Raw genomic sequence first — 24,343 nt, forward strand, 5'->3', positions numbered from 1 at the left:
AACACATAGGAAAAATCCTGACTGAGGTTATCATAATTCATGCAGATCCTGCTGGTTGAAATATAAAAATTGAAGACATTCATGTTTCTGTGCTGTTAACAAAAATGAAAATACAAAAGCAAAATTGCACAAATAAACTAAACTACAACTTAAGAATTACCACGTTTTATTTTAGATTTTAGTTTTTTTAGTATATCAAATTGTATCAAAAGATATGCAATATTAGTATAATAATAATTAACACTGAAAGCTAAAACAAAAATAAATTGTGTAGAAACAATTTTCACTCGTAAATCGCTAAAACTGTCACGATTAATTTCAAAGAAATGTCAAATAGAGTTAAACTTGAAATTTTTTAAAGTAGAAAGTTTTGAATGGTATTTTCTTTTAAAACTTAGTTCAATAATCTTTGTTTTATTAAAATATTTACTTTTACAGTGTGTCGCACGCAGAGTGAAACCTAAACTGAAACGACTGATTGAAAATAAAACTGAAATAACACCGACTGTAACACATCCACTAGTCTTCTATAATCTGCATCGAATGCGGGACATTTTTACTGCCGAGTGAAAGTGCGTCAACAAACCTAAACAATCCAACAGTGACTGATGTGACAGACGCTTGTGGTTTAGTATCCGGTCTTCTGTGGCTGCATGCAGGAAGGATTGTAGGCCGGCTGATCGAATGACTCTTGGGGCGGATAAGCACTACCGTACTGGGCAGGGGGCATCATGGGATACGTGGCCTGACTTCCGTCATATGGAGCTTGAACACCGGGATATCCAGGGTTTGCTGGAAATGCAAAAAGACACAAATTATTTTCAAGCAAAATATCAGTACATGGTCTCAATCTGTCAAGTACTAGCCTAGGTAGGAGTTGCACGACTACTGATTTCTCCTAGTTACTAGTTGCAAAACAATAGTTACTTGAGTACCTGTGGTTTATGTTACAGTTTAAAAAAAAGACAAAAAATAACAGTATGTGCCAACAAGTGTTTATTCATTGACAGCCCAACAATTATGTCTTGTATTGTAAAAAGATGGAACACCTGATTTGCACTTACGGTCTTGTGGACTTCACAGGTGTTCAACACTAGACCGCCACAAGTGTTCATTTTTACAGTTAGCCTAGGGGTATTATACATCATTCGCATCCTCATATACAGTGCATCTGGAAAGTATTCACACTTTTTCCTCATTTTGTTATGTTACAGCCTTATTCCAAAATTGATTAAATTCATTATTTTCCTCAAAATTCTACAAACAGTACCCCATAATGACAACGTGAAAGAAGTTTGTTTGAAATCTTTGTGTACATCACATGAAAAAAAATCACATGTACATAAGTATTCACAGCCTTTGCTGGGCCACTCAAGGACATTCACAGAGTTGTCCCGTAGCCACTCCTTTGTTATCTTGGCTGTGTGCTTAGGGTCGTTGTGCTGTTGAAAGATGAACCGTTGCCCCAGTCTGAGGTCCAGAGCGATCTGGAGCAGGTTTTCATCAAGGATGTCTCTGTACATTGCTGCATTCATCTTTCCCTCGATCCTGACTAGTCTCCCAGTTCCTGCCACTGAAAAACATCCCCACATGCTGCCACCACCATGCTTCACTGTAGGGATAGTATTGGCCAGGTGATGAAAGGTGCCTGGTTTCCTCCAGACATGACGCTTGCCATTCAGGTCAAAGAGTTCAATCTTTGTTTCTCATGGTCTGAGAGTCCTTCAGGTGCCTTTTGGCAAACTCTCGGCGGGCTGTCATGTGCCTTTTACTGAGGAGTGGCTTCCGTCTGGCCACTCTACCATACAGGCCTGATTGGTGGAGTGCTGTAGAGATGTTTGTTCTTCTGGAAGGTTATCCTCTCTCCACAGTAAAACGCTGGAGCTCTGTCAGAGTGACCATCGTGTTCTTGGTCACCTCCCTGACTAAGGCCCTTCTCCCCCAATTGCTCAGTTTGGCCGGGCGGCCAGCTCTAGAAAGAGTCCCTGGTGGTTCCAAACTCCTTGCATTTACCGATGATGGAGGCCACTGTGCTCATTGGGACCTTCAATGCTTCAGAAATGTTTCTGTACCCTTCCCCAGATCTGTGCCTTGATACAATCCTGTCTCGGAGGTCTACAAACAATTCCTTGGACTCCATGGCTTGGTTTGTGCTCTGACGTGCACTCTTAACTGTGGGACCTCATATAGTGTGGTAGATTTTTCTACACTATGTACCTTTTTAATTAACCTGGGTCTCCCCTTACCCTCTTGAGCGCGTCTACAGTTGACGTCTACTCGTTCACTAATATCTATACTCCAGCGCGTCTACTCATCGACGTCTACTGAGGGTTCTAATCTTATACCCTATCTCAGGCATTCTCAACCCTGGTCCTGGAGGGCCACTGTCCTGCAGAGTTTAGGTCCAACCTTGATCAAACACACCTGCCTGTAGCTTTCCAGTAATCCTGAAAGGCTTAATTAGCTTAATTAGCTGGCTCAGGTGTGTTTGATCAAGGTTGGACCTAAACTCTGCAGGACAGTGGCCCTCCAGGACCAGGGTTGAGAATGCCTGCCCTATCTGGATGCGCAGCACTAATCAGACAGACTTCAGACAATGCCTTTGAATATGCTTTAATCACTGCTGGAGGATCTCAGTCAAATTTCTAAGAGAATCCCACCAGCAAAAGGAATACAAACAGTTTTTATAGAATAGGGTATGACAAAAAATGACATGATACATTACATAATTTCCCTACAATCTGATTTGTTCAATTGGTGAAAGCAAGCCCCCACCTTTTTTCCCTCTGTTACTGGCATAAGCAAATGATCTCGAATCATCAAAAAAAAAGTCCAAAGTTTTAAGAGTTCAGTTGATTGCTCAATATATCATGATATAGCTACTAGACAGTATATTTTTGATATTGTCATGGTCAGCACTTCAGAACTTTCCATAGACACAATTAGAAAGAACAGAACGTTTAGTACATTGTGTTTCAGGGTGTTAGTATATTAGGCCTAAAAAGGGAAGTGAAGTTTAGATGTTAGTATCATAGTCAGTTTAAAAAAATTGTTTACTATCTTATCTATTAAAATCCACCAGATTAGATAGGTGTGTGCCTTTCCAAATCATGTCCAATCAACTAAATTGACCACAGGTGGACTCCAATCAAGTTGTAGAAACATCTCAAGGATGATCAGTGGAAACAGGATGCACCTGAGCTCAATTGAGTGTCATGTGAATACTTATGTAAAAAAAATGTTTGTACAAGTTTGCAAAGATTTCAAACAAACTTCTTTCACGTTGTCATTGTGGGTATTGTTTGTAGAATTTTGAGGAAAATAATGAATTTAATTCATTTCGGAATAAGGCTGTAACATAACAAAATGAGGGGAAAAGTGAAGCGCTGTGAATACTTTCCGGATGCACTGTAACATTTCACAGGTCTACAACAGTAAAAACAATAATTACTCACCTAATTTAGATCTTTACTCAAATGGTTCAAAATAGTTTATAATGGAATAAGACAAAATTCATGCAGTATATTCACTGTCATCGACCTCCTGCCACAAACTGGCTGTGTCTGAAATCGCATACTATGTACTTATTTTGAATAAGTACCTTAAAAGGTATGTTCTGTATAGTATGAATATGTGTAGTATGAATGTAATCCGGACGTACTACATTCACCATGTTGTCATTATGCAGTCGTGGCCTAATGGTTAGAGAGTCAGTAACCTGAATGTTGCGAGTTCGAGTCTCAATGCCAGCAGAAAATGACTGAGGTGCTCTTGAGCAAAGCACCTAACCCCCAATCGCTCCCCAGATGCAACAGCAAAATGGCTGCCCACTGCTCCGGTGTGTGTGTCCAAGGTTTGCATGTGTGTGTGTGTGTGTGGGTGTTCACTACTCACGTGTGTGCATTATGGGTTAAATGCAGATGACAAATTGTGTCGCTTCACTGCCATTTACCATTTACCACTGCCATGGGATATTAACCTTGAACCAAGCGGCAACATTCTAATCTGAAAAATGAAGCCTACCCGGAAGTGCGAAAAACTGCAATACATCGAAAATCCGCTAGGGGCAGGTCCCAAAAGGGAGCAAATGTCCATACACCCCCATGTTAAAATGTCCGTTTTCACAGCATAAATTCATGTTTTTACAGGTTGGTCCCATGGACTTTTATTGTATTTTTCGATAGGTTCCGAGTGCCTGACAACTGTGAGGGGGGTGAATTTTTTTCTAACTCGTTAGTTTAGATCGTATTTAGATATAAAATGTATGACAAATAAGGGCGCGATTGACAGCTTGATTGACAGCTGACAACGAGCATAGGCTGCGCCAAGTGGAATTCCTGAAATTTGACGTCTCGGCCATGATCTGACACAACACATCATACCTGTAAGTTATCCTTTCTGAACATTTGTATTGAAATATGGCGCCGCCCATACCCCCCATAAACGGCCTCAATACCGTTCTTCAGAAGTCTATGGGTGACGTCACAGACGCTTTGTCCATATTTTTTACAGTCTATGCCTTGAACGCACCTTTAGCTTCAACCCTTCAGGCTTATTTGAAAACTACAGGTGTGTGTGTGTGTGTGTGTGTTGGAGCAGGGTTGGAACTAAAATAAAATAAAATAAGTTTTTCTCCCCTGCTCTAGTGCTAGGTCTTCTCACCTGCCATGTTATATGAGGGTGGGGGTCCTGGTGCGTATGGCTGTCCCTGATATGGTCCCTTCTGCGTAGGCTGAGCGCCGTAGCCCGGTTGGGTCGGCACAGGCTGGTATGCTGGATACTGAGCTGGCTGCATGACAGGCTGCTGCTGCTGCTGCTGCTGAATGCATTGTGTATTCATGACTGTGGTTATTTGTGCTCCTCCTACCACAGCTGTGGGAAAAACAAGACAGAGAATTACTTTTAAATAATTCCTATCATTTTAATACCAGCCTAAATAATGTAACATTGTAACAGTATTATTATAATAACATTATATAACGTTTTATTGACACTAAAACACTTACGTCTGGGTTTTCTGCACATGTTATACATACAGCAGCAGGGGCAGCAGCAGCAGATGATGAACACAACGCATGTGACCACAATCCCTATTATTCCTGAAACAATGGCTAGGACATCACTGTTTCGGCTGTTGGACAGATTATGAAAAAATATGAAGCAACAAGCATTATAAACACTCTTTCTCATGTTCTAGTATATTCCATCTATACAATCGTGTTTATATATTATAATTTTATTTCTTTATCATCATTTTGTTCATTTGTTTTATTTATTTACATTTTATTTATTTTCATTGCACAAACGATTCTTTAGATTATTAAAATATTCTTCACACAAAGAATTTTATTTTATTTTAAGAACTGAAAGATTCTTTGGGGAACCGGAAATGGTTCTTCATGGCATGGTTGCCAAAAATCCTCTTTCGGGACTGTTATTATCAAGATTGTAGGGGCAGATTTTGGGTACCCTAAGATTTTGATTGCAACTTCTGAAATAAAACATTTGTATCACCATTACTGGGGTAAGAACTTGCATCATGCTCCTTCTCTCTTGCCTCATTTGTCATTAAATTGACTTTATAAATGTGAATGCTAGGTTTCACAACCAAAAATGTGAACTATTTATTCTTTGTTCTTTAATAAAGCAAAGCATTTTCCCACCTTGCACTACACAAAGTGGCTGTTGTAACAATGTAACGTGTCTGTCAATCTGGGGGGTGCATCTTGCAAACTGCAGTTTAGTAAAACGACCACAACCTCTGTAGGAAACGACGAGTCGAGCAACAGACGGAAAGACAAAACCTCAAGAAACACGCATTGCAAAACAATACAAAAATAAATGTAATGATAAGGTTTCAGGTTTGAGATTAACCTCAACAATTTCAGAAGAAATCACTGGACTTTATGCTTCACTGATTTATCACTAGGCTATTTAACAGTTACAGATTATGAGGGAGCAATAACTGACCCCAAAATTAAAATGATGTTCTTTTTAAACACTTTCAAAATTTCTAGCCGTTTTGTGTAGGGGTGAGTGTGGCACAACCTAACGCGGGGCTAGTTGTAACACACTTGTTTTAAATACCTCCACACATGCCGGGATGACGAAACTTTTACTAGCTGCACTATATAGAGAAAAAAATTGTGCCAAAATTCAGAAATCTTTGGAAGATATCACTGAACATTTATTTAACCATTGCAAAAGTAAATTTCTAACTTGTATTCATTTTTTTAGCTCTGTTTTTTCGTTTATTTCAAATTAGACAAATCTTTATTTTAATCTTATATCTGTTATTTAACAGTTGAGATAGTTATTTAATGCTGATCTAACCAGCAGAAGACACTAGCTGGGTTTAAATCCCAGTTGTGCAGTTGGGGAATGTTGTGAGTTCTATGATATACTATGATATTCTATTCAATACTTATAAGAATTCATGAGAAAAAGGTGAATAAATACTGAGAGACGATGTTCAGAAATTATTCATTATTATTATGTTTTAAACTATGCTGTTTTTTCCGGTGTATTTACATTGAAATTACATTGTTTTATATGAAAAGGTTAATAATTGTATTTTAGTGAGAAAATATTTTAGTTTGTCTTGGATCATTTTTTTACTAGATCAGATTACATTTTAAGCTGTCATATGGTCATGTTACAACGTGCACCACACGTCACACCATGTTGTCACATTTCACTTCCTTGTATTAATAAAACAAAAGCCACATATTTGTAGGTGTGTGAAATTAATGCGGGGAAAAATATACTCTTAACCCTTTAGCTGGTTTACACAAACTGAGTAAGTCAAAAAGCGTAAAGTTGTGCCCCTAAAACAGGCGAGAGATAATAGGCTACGAGTTCTGAACGACATGATGTGTAAAAGGACTTTTTGGTCTAAAATACATTTGTATTGAGACTGAAACGACTTGAAATTCCTTACATAGTGCACGCGTGTTGTTCATACGTGGATAACTTAAGTGATTCAAGGGGGCAGCAGAATCTGTGATCGCAGGTCCCACAGCAATACTGCGTAATGAACCCGCTGTAGCAGCTTATCGACGGCTTGACCTCTTGGTTGCTGGTGATGTAGGCGCTACAGTCATCACCAAAACCTTAAAGAACAGGGGAAATGTGACACTTTTTATACAAATACATACAACTGGTACATTTTAAAGAGTCAGAAAAACGGAATTTTAAAGTAAAAGTGTAAATGCTGAGTCAATTATTAATTTAGTACCAGCCAATTGTTTCATAATATTTTTGTAACAGGCCGTCTAACTTACCGACTGTGAATAAACCCGCAGACAGGAGCAGAATAACCGCGATGGTGGAGGCCATAGCTCTTCTTCTGATGAAGCCTGCAGCATTACCAAATCCAACTGAGGCTCGTGAATAAATTAAAAAGGTGGGCGTAAAAGGAACCGACTAGACTTTTTCCCTGTTCTTGATAATCAAAACCTGCACGGTGAAACGAAAGCGAAAGAACAAACATGTGAAACTTAGCCTATGAATGTGTTAAATCTGAAAATCACAAAGAATTTCTATGATTCTTTTTTGTTGTTCGCCTTTAGGAACAAAAATGTTAGAACTAATAAAGAACTAAAAAAGTCTAATTTAACCCTTTCACGCATAGTGGTCACTACAGTGGACAGCTATTAAAAATGCATTTTCTTGAATTTGCACGGGTTTTTATGGCAAAGTTGCACATCAGCCTCTTCATTGGACCCTGGTGCATCATCTTATAAATTGCAACCAAGTGGCAAGCCTTTGTGTTTCGATTTTTCCCCCCTCCAAACAAAGAGGGCCAAGGGTCAGTCAGATATGCCAAGTTGCTCCGGAATATCCACCCATTCCTTCTATCCTAGGAGACTCTTGTAGGTAAAAAAAATATACTGCAGCATCAAGCAATGTCTAATGAGTCATATCACAGTAAAATTTTCCAAGTTTTGATTTTAGATTGAGAGAAAACTCTGATTAATCACATGTCTACTGTAGTGGACGTCATGCATCAACTGCTATATTTCAGCTACAATTCATAATTATAATGTGAATATTGTTTTTTAAAACTTAAAAACTTGTAATTTTCATTGACATCAAAAAAAGTAATGTGATTACATAATGTATGACACTTGTAATGCATTACTTTATTTGTTAGATCAAAAAGTAATCTGATTTCGTAATACATGTTATTGTAATGCGTTTTTTTACTCATAACAATTAAAAGCAATCTGATTACGTAATGCATGTTACTTGTAATGTGTTTCCTTACTCATAACATCAAAAAGTAATCTGATTATGTAATGTGCGTTATTGTAATGCGTTTCTTTACTCATAACATCACAAAATAATCTGATTACGTAATGCATGTTACTTGTAATGCGTTTCTTTACTCGTTACATCAAAAAGTAATCTGATTAGGTAATGCACATTACTTGTAGTTAATTACTTGTTAGATCAAAAAGTAATCTGATTAGGTAATGCACATTACTTGTAGTTAATTACTTGTTAGATCAAAATGTAATCTGATTAGGTAATGCATGTTACTTGTAACACATTACTTTACTTGTAACATCAAAAAAGTAATCTGAATGCGTTATGCATGTTACTTGTAATGCGTTACCCCCAACACTGATCATTTCAGATTGAAAATAGGTATCGCGAGGTTTTCTCAGAGGAGGGCTATGATAGAAATGTGCATGTCCATCTTGAACATAATCAGAATGATCAGCTAATAAGGGTAAATCTCCATACTCTGGTGCACTGGAGGGAGCATCTGAGTGGTTTCCACAGTTGTACCTTGACAGGCTGTAGAAAATTCTGATGGAATCACGTCCTCATGTTCTGATATCAAAGATACGCGAAGTGCAACTTGTATGAAGTTGTATGAAGCCTTTGCAATATTTCGCATTTATATTTTTTGTATATATTTTATAGTTTTCACATGATTTGATATTGATTAGTTTGTTAAATTCACATACTTTATCTGTTTGATTATTGTCTTATATTTAATACCGTATATCTTCAGTTTAAACCATAACCGGATGCTCCACTCAAGTGAACATCTGAAGATCTCTTTGAAAAATTTGTAAAAAAATAAAATAAAAATCAATTCTTGTTTTTCATGCCCTAAGAGCAATAAAAACACATAGGAAAAAAATCCTGACTGAGGTTATCATAATTCATGCATGAAAGGATTAAAGTTTGTCGTTTCATTTAACCCATTTGTAATGATAAAACACTCATTCCAGAGGTTGACACAATATTCACAAAATCAGGAAACAATAGTACCACAAACTAACACATACAAGACATGAAGTGCAGTCACCATCACACGGACTCATTCTAGACACACATGTTAACTGCTCATTTTCAATGTTCACTTTTTATATTAACTCTAAAAATATTTACTTCACATTTTTCTTTCGATTTTTCCTAATTTTACATGGTCTCTTTTAGAGCCCGACCGATAAAGGATTTTTAAGGCCGATACCGATACAAATAGGCTATTTGGTGATTTAAAAATCCGATATTCTGATATATCAGCCGATATATATATTTTTTAAAAATCCAGAAACGCGTAACAAAACATGAACAGATTTCCCTAACATTAGTTATTTGTCGTTATTTAAGAGTCCTCAGCCTTACTAAAATAATATGATAATGCAGTTCAAAAATAAACTTGTTTGTTTTATTGTCACAACAGAACAGAATATATTAAAGTTCTGATAAATAAAAGTTCTACCAAATGTCAATGTTATAAGCTACCTTATAATTACAATGTCAACTTGCTTATACCTTTACCTGCACTCTTTTTTTTTCACCTGCACTCTTTTAATTCTATCCATCTATTCCATCAAGCTACAACAAACCATTTTCAATCATCATTTGCTGCCTGCCTTCTAAAATCTACTACTTAGTGATGCACTAAATACATTATGTGACTCGTTAATGCTGCGGCTAAACGAAGTCAGCAACGCACACTTGGATTTCACACACGTGTAAAAGAAAAGTTAACTTTTATGCACAGGCTATGTTTGATACTTTTTCTCTATGTCTAAATGTTCACTCCTCGCGTGCCTAACTTACATTTTACAATGCAGAGACTGGAACTACAGATATGCTAGTTATAAATACAGTAATCATTACTTTATTTAGGCAGAATAAGTTCGTTGTGATTTCCAAGCTCATTGATGTTAGCGATCTTCCTTGTATAGTGCCCTCTGGTGGACAAACTATGCAGCGCCAACACTCATAACATGGTTGAAGGGTGTTTCGTCCGCTTTTATATTATTTTTTAAATATTCATTTATCGGCCATTATAAATGCAGATACCGATAGTTTGGAAAATGCCTAATATCGGCCGATATATCGGTCGGGCTCTAGTCTCTTTACCAGTTTCAAAGCATCTCTGTTCATTATTTAGTTTAGTTTAGTTTAGTTTAGTTTAGTTTAGTTTAGTTTAGTTTAGTTTATTAAGATCCCCATTAGCTGCTGCAAAAGCAGTAGCTATTCTTCCTGGGGTCTATAGACTTCAACAAAAAAATATTCTTATAACATAAAACCATACATTATACAGACAAAAAATGGAGTGCACACATTCATACATAACAATACAACAACGTACTAAAAATAAAACAATAAAACAACAGCTCTACATTATTCATTATCACAATACACAGTTACAGCTATACTACTATAGGGTTCATAATTTTCACAATGTTTTCCCTCTCTTCAACCATTCATATCAAAAAGCAACAAATATAAATAATAACAATTATTCAAATGTAAATAAATATAGTCTTAATCTTTTACGAAAATTCATTGCATTCATTCCCAAAATCAAAAACTGCGGAAGAGAATTCCATGCCACCATTGCTCTATACAGCACTGTCCTTTGCATAAGATTAGTTCGACACAGAGGCAACAGAAAGCGACTCTCTGTTGACTGACGAGTAGAATATTGATGCACAGCACTAAAAAAAGACAGTCTGCTGTATAGTATTTCTGGCATTTTTGTGACAATAATTTTTCTAACAAAGTTAACAATACAATAATAAATCCTACTTTTTACACTTAGCCAAACTAACCTAGTATTCAAATCTCTAACACTAGTCCTGAAAGGGCAACTTAAAACTACCCGAGCTGCTTTATTTTGAGCAACTTGCAATTTTCTTAAATTCATTTCAGTTGTACTTGACCAAATAATTGAACAATAATCCAAATGTGATAAGACTAATGATTCTACTAATATTTTCATCACTCGATTTGGAATACATTTTCTACAATGCTTAACAACTGCCAGACTCCTGCCCATTTTCAATAATATTTGATTTATATGACTATTCCAATTTAACAAGCTGTCAACAGTCACACCGAGTAGCTTTACCTCAGTAACCTGTTCTATTACAATACCCCCCACAGTCAGACTCAACAGAAGCGGATCTTTTAACAAATACTTGGATCCCAACACCATACATTTACTTTTCCCTGCATCAATCACCATTTTATTGTCCCTAATCCAATTTTCAATTAGTTTCAGTTCAGCTTGTAAAATGTTATTAAGTTCAACAAGGGTTTGCGCGGACGTATAAATTGTAGAATCATCTGCATATAGAGCCATGGTGGAATTCTCTAAAACAAAAGACAGGTCATTTGTAAAGATAGAAAATAAAAGTGGCCCAAGGCAACTCCCTTGTGGCACACCACAATCAAGAGTCTGTATATCGGAATTACTCCCATTAAATGTTACAGTAAATTCCCTATTGGCAAGATAACTTTTAATCCATTCAATAGCAGATTTTTCAAAACCATAACAGATGAACTTTTCCAACAAAATTTCATGATCAAGTACATCAAAAGCAGCACTCAGATCTAACAATACTGTTCCAACAATCTTTTTATTTTCAATATCTTTTATCCAGTCATCAGTTATCTGAGCCAAAGCTGTTGTTGTAGAATGTTCCTTCCTATATGCATGCTGATAAACAGAATTTAAATCGTTTATACTAAAATACATACTGATTTGTTCATAAACAATTCTTTCCATAACCTTACTCAGAATGGGTAAAATACTAATAGGTCTACTATTTTTTCCCGACAGTGGTTCCTTATTATTCTTTATAAGTGGCATACTTTTAGCGACTTTCCAACTAGTAGGACAAATGCCTTTCTCTAAACTTAGATTTATTATATGACTTATAGGCATAGCAATCACATCAGCTACTAATTTTAATAATTTTGCATCAAGGTTATCAGCACCTGATGGTTTCTCTTTCATTACTTTTAATAAATTCTCAACTGTGGTAGTACTCACTCTTTCAAAGTCAAATTTGCATGCTTTATTTCCCATTATTTTATTACATATTGTTCTATTATTTAGATAACTTTTTTGTTTCAGGTTCAAACCTTGTCTTAAAGTTAAAACTTTATTCTTAAAATAAGAACTTAAATGATTTGCAATATCACTGGGTTTAGTCAAAAAAGATCCGTCAACTTCAATAAAAGATGGCACTATTACAGCTTTTCTCCCCATTATTGTATTAAGCATACTCCAAATTTTCTTACTATCAGATTTTGCCTCTTTAATCCTATTTTCATAATAATTTCTTTTTTTTTTGTTCTGTTTAGTTTAGTAACATAATTTCTTAATTTCCTATACTTATTCCACAGGATACTATTGCCTGATGCAATTGCTTCAGCCTTTAATTCATTTCTCAGCTTTATGTGCTCCTTAAGTTCTAAATCTACCCTAGGAGCAGCAATGGTTCTCACAGTTATTCGTCTCAATGGTGCATATTTATCCATGATTGGCATTAATGAGCTAATAAAAGCCTCTAAGGCTCTATCAGGATCATCCTCAATTAATATCTTTGACCAATCAACATTTCTGACTTCTTCACAATATTCATTTTCATTCAAATGTTTAAATATCCTTTTAACAATCATTTTCTGCCCTGATTTGGGAACCTTAGTTTTCCTATTAATTGAAACTAAATTATGATCACTAAAACCTACCGGCATAGAAATTGCTTTTGAACATAAGTCTGCGGCATTTTGTAAAAATTAGATCAATACATGTAGCTATTTTTGTGCCATCAGATCTATAAGAAACTCTAGTTGATTTTTTAACAACTTGTGATAAATTACAGATCTCTGTTAATGAAAGCAACTTATTTTTTAACGAACAGTTATTCAAATGCCAATCAATATTCAAATCTCCCAAAAAATATATTTCATAAATGTATCACAAACTCTGTCTAACATAGTACAAATCTTATCTAAATAAACTATAGGTACATTAGGTGGTCGATAACAAACACCAATTAGAACAGGCTGAAGATGTGGTAACTGTACTTGTAACCACAAAGCTTCTACACCCACACAACCAAAATCATTTCTAATTTTTACAGGTATTTGATTTTGAACGTAAATTGCAACCCCACCACCATATGCATTTCTATCATATCTATACAGATTGTACCTATTTATGCAATAACGAATTGTCAATATTTGTATCTAAATGTGTTTCTGATATTGCCAGAATGTGCAAATGATTATTTATTAGAGTTTCCGAAATATCCTGAACCTTATTTCTCAGACCACAAACATTTAAATGTGCTATGCGTAACCCTTTATTAATTAATCTATCTTTTACCATAAACCGTTGTATCTGATTGAACATCTGTCAATAGTAGAGCTGTACAACAACCATAAATAACATCTCCCAAAAAAACATACAGACAAACCACATAGAAACATACAAACAACCAAAACAACATACATACAAACATACACACACACACACACACACACACACCCACACTCATGCACACCCCACTTGTCAACATTTATGAGCAAAACCAATTGGCAGCCACGCCATCTCTAGACATAACATAAATTATTTTCACATTACTCTGCGGTAACGAGTACATGAACAAACTTATAATCATTTGGTTATTATGAAACATTCCGTTCTACAGTCTCAAAATTCTTCTTGCTACCTCTTATCGAGCCTCTTCCATGTCTTGTTTGTCCAGCTCAGGCTCTATGACCGTCTTTAAATATGTCTCTGCAGCTAGATGGTTGGAAAACTTTTCGGTATCTCCTTTGAAAGTCAGAATCAAGGTGGCAGGGTGAATTATGCCATGCTTAACTCCCGCACTCCATAGTTTCTTCCTCACGTCCCGAAAACTTGCTCGTATTTTAGCCATCTCCGTCGAAATGTCTGGAAAGAAGCGAAGTTTCATTCCGCGAACCTCTAGCACCCTTTCTTCTTTCGCAATCCGCACAATCTCATCTCTCACCACCAGCCTCTGCAGTCTTACTATCATTACCCGTTGACCAGATTTACTCTTAAATCCAACACGATGCGCCACCTCCACCTCTGGCTCGAGCTGGAGCTTATCACTGAACAACTCTTTTAGCAGTTGAGACATATAACTTGTAGGATTTCCCTTCTCGACATCAGAGGTCAGGCCCATAACACGGACATTATATTTACGATTGTGACTCTCCAAGCGCTCAGTTTTCTCCTTAAGTTCATCATTATCTTTACGTAAACTTTCATTTACGCCCTCCAGTTTGGTTATACGGCTATCGAAGCTACACAATGAAGCCTCAATTTCACCAATTTTTGTAGCACAAACAAGCACCTGCTCCTTAACAGCATTAAGCTGCGGTTGTAGTCTATTGATCGCCTCATCGAGTTCCTCTCGCATTATCCTGCGAATCAGAGAGGTTAATTCTTCCATGTTAGCCTCTTTAGCTGTCATGTCTGTAGCGATCACCTGCTGAGCGAGGTCCACTTCTCCGTGCTTTGTTTGTGCTTTTCTCTTCTTTGGGGGCATAGCATACGACGAACCTCAGGCTTTAAACAAATTTCATGCTAGAACAGAATGTTATTTGTCATTACCACAGTTTTTGTCGAATTTGTCGGAGACTGGCGTTATCCGGCATGCCTTGCCTGCGCGCATGCCCAGTATAGTACTGTTTACACAGTTATTATTCATTTGATTTTAGAAAAGTCAGCTGGGTTGTTTTGGTTCATTATCATTATTTTGCTTCAACTTGCTTTAGCAGGCCGATAACAGAAAGACAGACAGAGTACCATCCCTTCCTCCACTCAAACAATCTCTCTCACTATACACAAATAATCTTTTCAACAGTCTTCTAAGACTGTAACTTAGACAAAATATAATAATACATTAATTACAATAACCTTTGACCATTCACCTTTGTTATCCAGACTTTTTCTTGAATCTACAAAAGCTGTCTTCATCTTTAGCCACCAACATGTCTAAAGACCTTCAGGAGTTAAAACTATCTTATTGACATATTAGTTCAAAATCAACATTTCTATAGATTTTTTTTTCTTGCCTATAAGGCACCCAACTTGATATAAATGAAGAAGTTTTGTTACTGTCTCCACATCAAATAATGACAATCACCTCATGGTCTCAGCTGGTTCTTGAAAGGCCATTCCCATCAGCTCTTTATCTATAATCTCCAACAGGGTGTTGTCCCCTGGCATAGTTGTAGACACTTGTCACAATGAAAAACAGAAACATTTTCTGGGTCAGACTGCCGTAACTTCTCACAGCTCATCTCCCCTTAATGATATTATGATGCTGCTGGCCTCACAGGCATCGCTCGACTCTCATACCCATCTCACATAACACACCTCCCATCAGGAGATGCCCAGTGGCGGCGGTGACCCCCTGCCTTAGGTTGCCCTCGTTTGGCCAAAGAGGATCTTACCCGTCGTTGAGTAATCACTTCGTGCACACTGGTAACCGCTCTTCCCCATAATAGAATCTTTGACCGTTTTCTTCAACATAATCAGTTGTTTTCTGGAGCTTGGGGAAGGCACATTCAAGAGTCACCAGAGCCATCAGGTTGCCTAATAGTGTTAACACAGGGAGACAGGTTAATAACAGCAGTATTTAATCTCTAAAATCCATTAAACATCTTCAAATCAGCAAAATCGCAATACTGAGCTTATACTCAGTGAATTTAGATATCACAACATCTTTAGTCGGAACCATCGGCCCTGTATGGTGGAGACTAAAATGAGACAAAGTTGTTACTGGCCCTGAATTAAATTAGTCAAAAACGTCACTTCTATCGTTTAAGACTTATTTAAAGTCATTCAGTTTTAAAACATTTACAAATTTCCCTTTAAATGAATGAAATCTGAACTGCCTGTAGCATGATTTCTTTTAACATCTCCATGTCTGATTTTTCAACTGAAACACCGTGCTTCACTATAAATTGCTTATTATCACTTATGACACAGGCTCAGATAACAGCTTTTAGCTGACTTTGAATGAGAGAGAGACTCTGAGGCATTTAGGACTGGTACTCTGCACTCTCATAAACTTCTAAAATCAAACTTTATCTACCATCTTTTAACTCTTGCCCAGCGTAAGGCATCTTTGCCAGAAATGACATGCGCTTTCAAATAAACATAATTTTTATATTTGTCTTTTGCCCACATCAGGGAATTTAGACATTACAAATTTCCACTCAGATCGTGTCTCTGTCGCACTGGACGTTTCAGCCACAGGGTTGAGGAGTAACGGAGTAACGGAATACATGTAACGGCGTTATGTAATCAGGATACAAAAATCCAGTAACTGTAATCCGTTACAGTTACGTCAAAAAACATAGTAATCAGATTATAGTTACATTTTGAAAAAAGAGGGAATACTTTCAGGATTACAGTGGTTTCATTTAAAACTAAATAAATAAGTATTTTGGCATAATAACACTATATTAAGCGCTGCTTGATTATACAGTAGTTCCTGGTTCTGTTGCCAGTAATGACTCACGTGTGCCACGCGCTGGTGCATGTGCAAATAACAGCTGTCTACAATCTCCTCAGACGCAGATTGAATCACTGTTGCTAGTAGAAACGATGCAGCCTGCGGGTAAAATCGCTTTTAATTCATGGAAATTACGCTGCTATTTTGTAGAAATTAGGAGAGTAGCTTTTTTAGTACCCAAAATGTCCTTTCTTATCTTTTCTCACTTAACGGGATGTTCGCTGTCTAGGTAACGTAGGGGAACTCCCACTGCCAACGCCCCACGTCCAGTCAGGCAAATTAAGAAAGATCACGGCTTTAGTCAACATGTAGGCCTATTTTAAAATAAACTAATATGTAGATTGTGTAAAAATTTTAAATGTTGTGTTTTTATTTTTTTGTTAAAAATAAAACAAAATAATCTGTAATACCATACATTAGCCACTAGATGTCTGTATAGCCCTTTACATAAACATATAGTCGGGCATGTGTGTATATTTAGCAAATATTGTACACTGGACCAAATTCTTAATAAATAAATAAAATGGGTTTTTTTAAATAATATTTCTTTTTGCTTGACTTTATTTATATACGTGACCTTGAAGTAATCCCAAAGTAATCAGTTACATTACTTTCATATTATAGTACTTGGATTACGTTACTGAATACTTTTTTTATGAAGTAATTTGTAACTGTAACGGAATACATTTTTAAAGTAACCCTCCCAAGCCTGTTCAGCCACAGCACACACCAGATTCAGATAAGCAAACTGTTTCAGCCAATCACAAGCTTATCTTTTGAAAGCAAAAAATCAACTCCTAGTTCTTTTATGGTCAACACTATTCCTCCACGTTCAAAAGACTAACAAGCTGTTTGTTTAATCAGATGCCTTTCTACACATTTTACATTTAGCAACTGTTAATCCAGTAATACTGTTTCTACTTATTTGATCACATTTCATTTCAATTTTAGTTGTCTCAATTACTTCAATGTTTTTTCTAGGAGTTTATCATCTACAATTAGGATTCACACTAACTTTGAGGAGGCTAGCATTCTCCGCTTGTGATGCATCTTTTGCAGTTATCATTGTAAATCATCCGTCAGATTAGTCTCTCTATATCATCTAAACCCTTTTAAAGTGTTCCATTAAAACACAATAATCCCTTTAGTTACTTTTATGTATTTTGCAACTTTTTGCAATTTGCAATGTATTTTTAGTCACTGTCTGTAATTTTACATCAACCTGTATTCATCAATTCACTTATAAAAAAAATATTATTATAGATCTTTCATTCAAAAGGATTCCCTTAACACTTCAATATTTTGACCTTGTTTTTAGTTTTATCTCTTATTCTTTCTCAGACGAAAACTTTGATATCGTCATTTAAACACTGATCTACTTTCAAACCCACATTAATACGAGTAATTTCAGTTACTTTCACTTTTTTTTTTTTTTACCTTCTGAGTGGCCATTTACAATTACGGGCTAAATGGCCCTGCTGACCATAATTAAAACACTCTCTGTCATCGGGTGGGTTCATGTGTCAGCCTCAACAACAGCAGCAAACACCTCCAACTTACTGCACACCCTTGAAGTGTAAACAGCCACTGATAAGCAGTTCTCTTTATTCTTTTACAGTCCACCAGTGGCGGATTCAATCGCAATAGCCAAATCATAATCTTCATCATTATAATTGGCAGGACATTCATTTTCATAAGCTGCACAGAAAATCACTCAACATATTCTAAGGGGTTTTCACAATGTTTCTGTTTAACTTGAATCACATTTGTCCAAGGAAATGATCCAATAATTACATTTACTTGCTTTTTGTAATCATCAGAAGCAATACAAGGCTAAAAATTAAATATTTTCAGTTTCTTTCTTTGTTTAGCCAGTCAAGTTGTTGTTTAAATTTCCGAACAGAATCAAAACCCTGAATACCATTTACATATTAATTTCACATTTCTTTTAAGTCAGAGCTTTAGAGCACAGCTGCTTACAGCATTTGCTCTCTTCTGTCTCACTATTTGTTTCAGGACTGTTCAGGTTATTAATCAAGTTACTCAATTTGTCTGCCATATCTTAATCACAGTTCAAACTCACCTGAAGTTATTGCAGAAATGGAGGCGGCGATCTTTGAACAACACAGCTTGGCTTCTGCGTGATGAAACTGCAAAGTATACTCCAACATGACAGTTACATATACTGGTCCACACCAATTTGGGTCACAACGTTTTATTTTTCTCTCAGGATCATTCCTGATGCATCCCTGGCAAACAACCCTATTTTTGTTAGTATCCCTAACTGCCTGATTCATTAAATTCGGGGATCCCCTATCTGAGATGGAAGAGATGGAGTAGGTTTGCGGCGCCCTGGACCTTCAATTAGTATAATTAATCTTCACTCGCCTCGTCGGAGTGAAGCTCTTCCGTCCCCCTTCACAATATCTTCCATACACACAGCACTACCAAATAATAACATCTTTCAAGGTAAACACCTTGTTTGCTGATTTGCCAGGGGTGTCACCAAGAATCTTTGCCCGCATCCTCCATCATTACTGTTAGGGGTTAACAGTTTAGGACCCAAGGACCAGATGTTTGAAAGAAGACCCAGAGTCAGAATTATAAAAAAATTTAAGAAAAATGTTTTACTAAAGATAGTTTGCGGTTTCATCAGCAGAAGTCAGCTTCAAGACTCACACAGGAGGTCGTAGGTCGCCCTGCTTACAGTTACAAAGATCACAGCGGTTATACCATTTCCAAGGTCTAAGCTACGTTATTGCTTACAGTTTGAATGATTCTCATTGGCTAAGAAATAGATAAACATAGTAATTTTCCACACATATACAGATAGACTGAAGCATATCTCCATAGATTATGCAGCTGACACTCAGACCCTGAAGTCAGGCACCTCGTGACCTTCCAGGTCGCAGATTTGGGTTGCTGGGTGCCTGCATGTCCCGAACCACAACTCAGTCAATCTCCAACAATGCCAGTGGTTCCTTAACCTGTAAGCAAGAAGACTAACACACACACCCGACACACATATTTTCCGAGGTTGGATTTGGCCAGGCTCTAACTATAAACAGGAGTCTCGTCTCAAAACATCAAGATAACAAGTTCTTTCTCTCAGGATAGGACACTTTAGTCCAAATGGAAAATATAGGATTTAACTGACAAATGGTCCCTTAAACTATAGACTTCAATGACCCCTATATGTTTTAACACGTTTAAGACCTTTCTCAAATACAAAACATGTCCCTATTTCATTTCTGGAAGCCGGATTAAATGAGCAAGCACTGTAACTGCATTCAAATATCAAATACAAACATTAAAGAATACATGAAAAGAACATCTCAGTAATCACACTGGTAACTTCTATAACAAAGTAAAATCTCCAGAGAAGTCATTCAACTCATTTGATATTTAGAAGGAAAAATACTGATTAATACCTTGATTATAATCACTTATTACATATACATTGAAGCAGCAGTGGATTACAATCCACCCCCTTCAGTGGCATGGCAAAAGAAGTTGCAGCTGTGGTCTGTCTGAAAAAACACATTCGTTTGGGCAGATTGAACAGGTGACTCATCAAGTTCTAGACGAGCAACTGCCATTCGAAGCATAGCCAAAGTATCATCGGAGGCGGACTGGTCTTGTCCAGACGACTGAACTGACCCCCCACTAGACCCCTCCGCTGCTGGGTAACCAGTGAAAACAGCCTGAAGTGATGGTTGTGCAGACACATCCATAGTATACCAACTCAGAATGATGAGAAAAACAAGGGGAATCAAGAGACTCTTCCCCATCTCCCTGAATCCAAACATTCTCATCCTCCTGTGTCAACTTCACAGGTGTAGCAGATGTGACAGGCTGAAGTGAGTGAAGCAGGCGTTTCAGCTCTGCCATCTCTGAAGAAAGCACCGACACCATCATAGAAAGTGAACTTCTCTTAACATGTGAATGTTCATCTCCTTGCGAAGTGGCCTTGTTAGCTGGGAGGGGAGCACCAGTTAGTTACATCTAACTGCCCAAATTTCACTGTTGAATTAGGGTCTAACTCGGCAAGACGGAGCCGTTGTTCCGACATAGGCAAAAGGCTGCAGTGTATGCACGGGTCCGTGAGAGCCTCTCGCAGATGTTGAACACCCAAACACGACGGGCAGATGTCATGACCGTCGTCAGGGAGAAGATTATTAGGGCACAGCTTATAAGTCAGTGGAAAACCAGTGGCAATCGAGCTGTGAGCCATAGTTACTCGCTAATATCACCCTCGGATAGCACCGTAAGGTTAAGTTAAGCGGGATGAAAAAATAATAAAAATAAAAAGATTCCCTCGGGTGAACCGACAGGTAATGCCAACAAATATCTCACGAAAAAGAAAAAACATTTCTAAAAAGGCCGGCGGATTGAACCGAGGGAAAAAAGTATAACATGAATTCGAGTAAAAACACTCTGAATAAATGTCAACGGAGACCGTTAACTCATAGGCGCGGAAAACACAAGCCACCGGATAGCACCGAGAGGCACCGAGTGTTACCGACGAGCACTATTCTCAATAGAAAAACTCTATACATTTTCTACAAATCCTTTGGAGTGGCGTAGACGCGCGCTGTCACAGCTTGTGAGGACGAATCTCGCTGCTCTTATAGACCTTATGTAGCCCCGCCCCTTTTCAGCGCTGCGCTCATTGTCTTTTGTCTTCCGGTTTGTATTTTCACAGTGATCTTGCGTATTTATGAATGAACGGCTCGTTTTAAAATCTTTCCGGTCTACTGACATTTGTTAAGACATCTGCTTTAAACACTACAATCCTCATGATAACTTTCGTTAACTTTACATTAAGTAAATCCACTTCAACAGCTAATTACTCCTCGACCGCGATGCCATTGAAATACACAAAGCGACCGCAAAAATGGAAGTTCAAAGACAATATTCCCTTGTTTCTCTGGCACATAAGGTCTATAAGCTGCACCTGACAGCGCAAATAATCACTCAATAATACAACCTATCTCCACCAAGTGAGAAAGCGAAAGGGGCAGAATGCTGAGCTACTGTAGCTTATAACTCAGTTTATAGCTCAGCATACCTCATGCCACGTGACTTCTCTCGACCTATCTAGCTGGCGCTGTTATAATCCAGTGTTTACACTGCCTCTGGCGGTCAGTAAGAATGAAACAGAACTATCGTTCTCACTAACGTTACTTTGAGTAAAGATTAAGCTTGGAGCAAGATTTGTTTTACCAACGTTTATGTTACATCAGTGATTTACGCTAGAGCTCGGCTAATGTGGGCTGCCAACTCTCACGCATTGAGCGTGAGACTCACGCAATTGACACTTTTCACACGCTCTCACGCCACACATCCATTTTCTCACGCACAGAAAAATTGCGGAGCAAAGAGGTACTTTTAATATTAAACTAATTCTCAGCTCTTAGATTCCATCAATTTTATTACGAAATTCAGACAAAAATACCGGTGTCATGGCACACATTTGTTTTTTATTTGTTAGCACCATCTTGTGGCAGTTTGGTGTTATAACAAAGAAATTGATGATTGTAAACCGTTTTCTTAGTGGTTGGTTTAGGTCATGTGACTCTTGGGTTAGAGGTTAACCAGGAAATAGCCGCTGTGTTCCAGTTTCTTTCCATGCGGTGGGCCAACAAGTCATCTCTCTGTTTTCTTTACGTTTTTGTGCCTCGGAAAGGCTTTGCCTTCTTACAAAAAAAGTGAAAGAAGAGGAAAGAACAAAACAGTAAAACTTTCTGCGTCTGCCCTTTTCTGACTCCTGTTAGCTATCTGTCAGTGTTGCGTAGATGGAACACGCATCTAGGACAGAATAGTAAAAAGGCAACCGCTCAGTAGGCACTGAAGTTCAAGGAAAGCAAGCTTTAACTCCATCATTCCTTGTTCATCATCACGCCTTGTACTCCTAGACAGTATTAGCAATTCATGATGGCGGAGAAAGCTACGGAGGCTGAGAAAGCTATGGAGGCTGGGGAAGCTACAGAGCGAAGTCAAGCATTAGAAACAAGATCTATAGCTTCTGCTTCGACTAATAGATCTAGAAGCTCATCGGCTAGCACAGCTGCTGCCAAGGCTCGCGCTAAACTGGAAGTTGCACGGGCCAGGACTGAATTCCAAAAGAATCAGAAATGTTGATTGAGAAAGCTCAACTTAAAGTTACAGAGGCATGCATGGAAGCGTCTCTGGCAGCTATAAAGCATGAAAGTGAGGTGGCAGCAGCCATCGCTGAGACAAAGGTTTTGGAGGCAGCAGCAGATAGTGAACTTGGAGAAAGGATTTCTGATGTGAGAGAAGTTTCTGATCGCACTCGTGATTACGTCATGAATCAGTCTCAACTGAGGTTATTGTCTCCAGCTGGAGATGAACCATGTCAACTACCTCTAAAGCCCATTGTCCATGTGTTGAGGCCTGAGACACCTCCAAGGCATCATCGCTTAGTATCTTGGGATGTCAGAGATTCCAACAATAAACCTGATACTGAGAGTATAACGCAGCATCCTCAGAAGTCAGTGCAAACAACTAGTCAAAAATACCAAATTCCACCGTTCACTTCTTCTCCATATAAGACAACACCACAACCATCGTTCAACAACGACACTAATGTGAGTGAGGTCGCTAGGTACTTAGCACGCCGAGAGCTTGTTAATTCAGGTCTCTTCAAGTTTGACGATCGTCCTGAGAATTATTGGGCGTGGAAGTCCTCTTTCATCAACGCAATTGAAGGTTTGCACCTGTCAGCTGCTGAGCAGTTAGACCTTCTGTCTAAATGGTTGGGTGAACAGTCTTCACATCATGTGCGAAGGATCAGAGCTGTGCACACAGGTAATCCAAACACAGGCTTGGGAAAGGCTTGGGAGCGCTTGGAAGATTGCTATGGCTCTCCAGAGATTATTGAGAAATCCCTCTTTGACAGGATTGATAGCTTTCCAAAAATCAGCAACAAAGATGCGAAAAAGCTTAGAGAACTTGGGGATCTTCTACAGGAAGTGGAGTCTGCGAAACATGAAGGCTACCTACCCGGACTTACTAATCTTGACACCGCTCGTGGTGTTGCTCCCATCGTAGATAAGTTACCTTACAGTCTTCAGGAGAGGTGGATGGCTCAAGGTTCTCAGTACAAAACAGCACATCAAGTCGCCTTTCCTCCATTCTCATTCTTCTGTGATTTCATCTGCAGAGAGGCTCGAACACGCAACGATCCAAGTTTTGCTCTGTCTTCAGGAATCCATAGTGTGTTGAAACCAGAGCAGCAATTCAAGAGACAAATGAAAAGCTCTGTCTATACTCACAAGACGGAAGTGTCAGCAGCGACTGTGAGTCAGACACGCAGCTTAAACTATGAGTTGGATGATGTGGATAAGACCTGCCCGATTCATAAGAAGCCCCACCCTCTCAATCGTTGCAGAGGTTTTAGGATCAAACCTCTGGATGAGCGCAAGACTTTCCTAAAGGAGAAAGGTGTTTGCTACAGGTGCTGTGCAACAACCACTCATCTGGCCAGGGACTGTAAG

At 38.0% G+C, this 24,343-nt stretch overlaps 1 protein-coding gene across 6 annotated transcripts in view; it reads right to left on the minus strand.

Annotated features, from left to right (window-relative positions):
- LOC309475060 (protein shisa-4-like) overlaps positions 1-7,469 on the minus strand; it is a 54,504-nt gene extending 47,035 nt beyond the window's left edge. For 3 of the 6 annotated variants that reach the window (XM_082137676.1, XM_082137675.1, XM_082137674.1), the window contains exons 1-4: positions 7,284-7,469; positions 6,941-7,112; positions 5,007-5,131; positions 4,663-4,872 (exon numbers count right to left, since the gene is read on the minus strand). In XM_082137676.1, the coding sequence (XP_081993802.1) occupies positions 4,663-4,872; positions 5,007-5,131; positions 6,941-7,112; positions 7,284-7,338 (562 nt within the window). In that variant the 5' untranslated portion in view covers positions 7,339-7,469. Of the gene's footprint in view, positions 1-3; positions 793-4,662; positions 4,873-5,006; positions 5,132-6,940; positions 7,113-7,283 lie in introns of all 6 variants that reach the window. The other 3 variants (XR_014197490.1, XM_082137678.1, XM_082137677.1) reach the window with 3 other exon arrangements.
- Positions 7,470-24,343: the final 16,874 nt, after the last annotated feature.

The sequence above is a fragment of the Leuciscus leuciscus genome (genome assembly GCF_965113295.1).
Source record: "Leuciscus leuciscus genome assembly, chromosome: 15".
Taxonomy (NCBI): domain Eukaryota; kingdom Metazoa; phylum Chordata; class Actinopteri; order Cypriniformes; family Leuciscidae; genus Leuciscus; species Leuciscus leuciscus.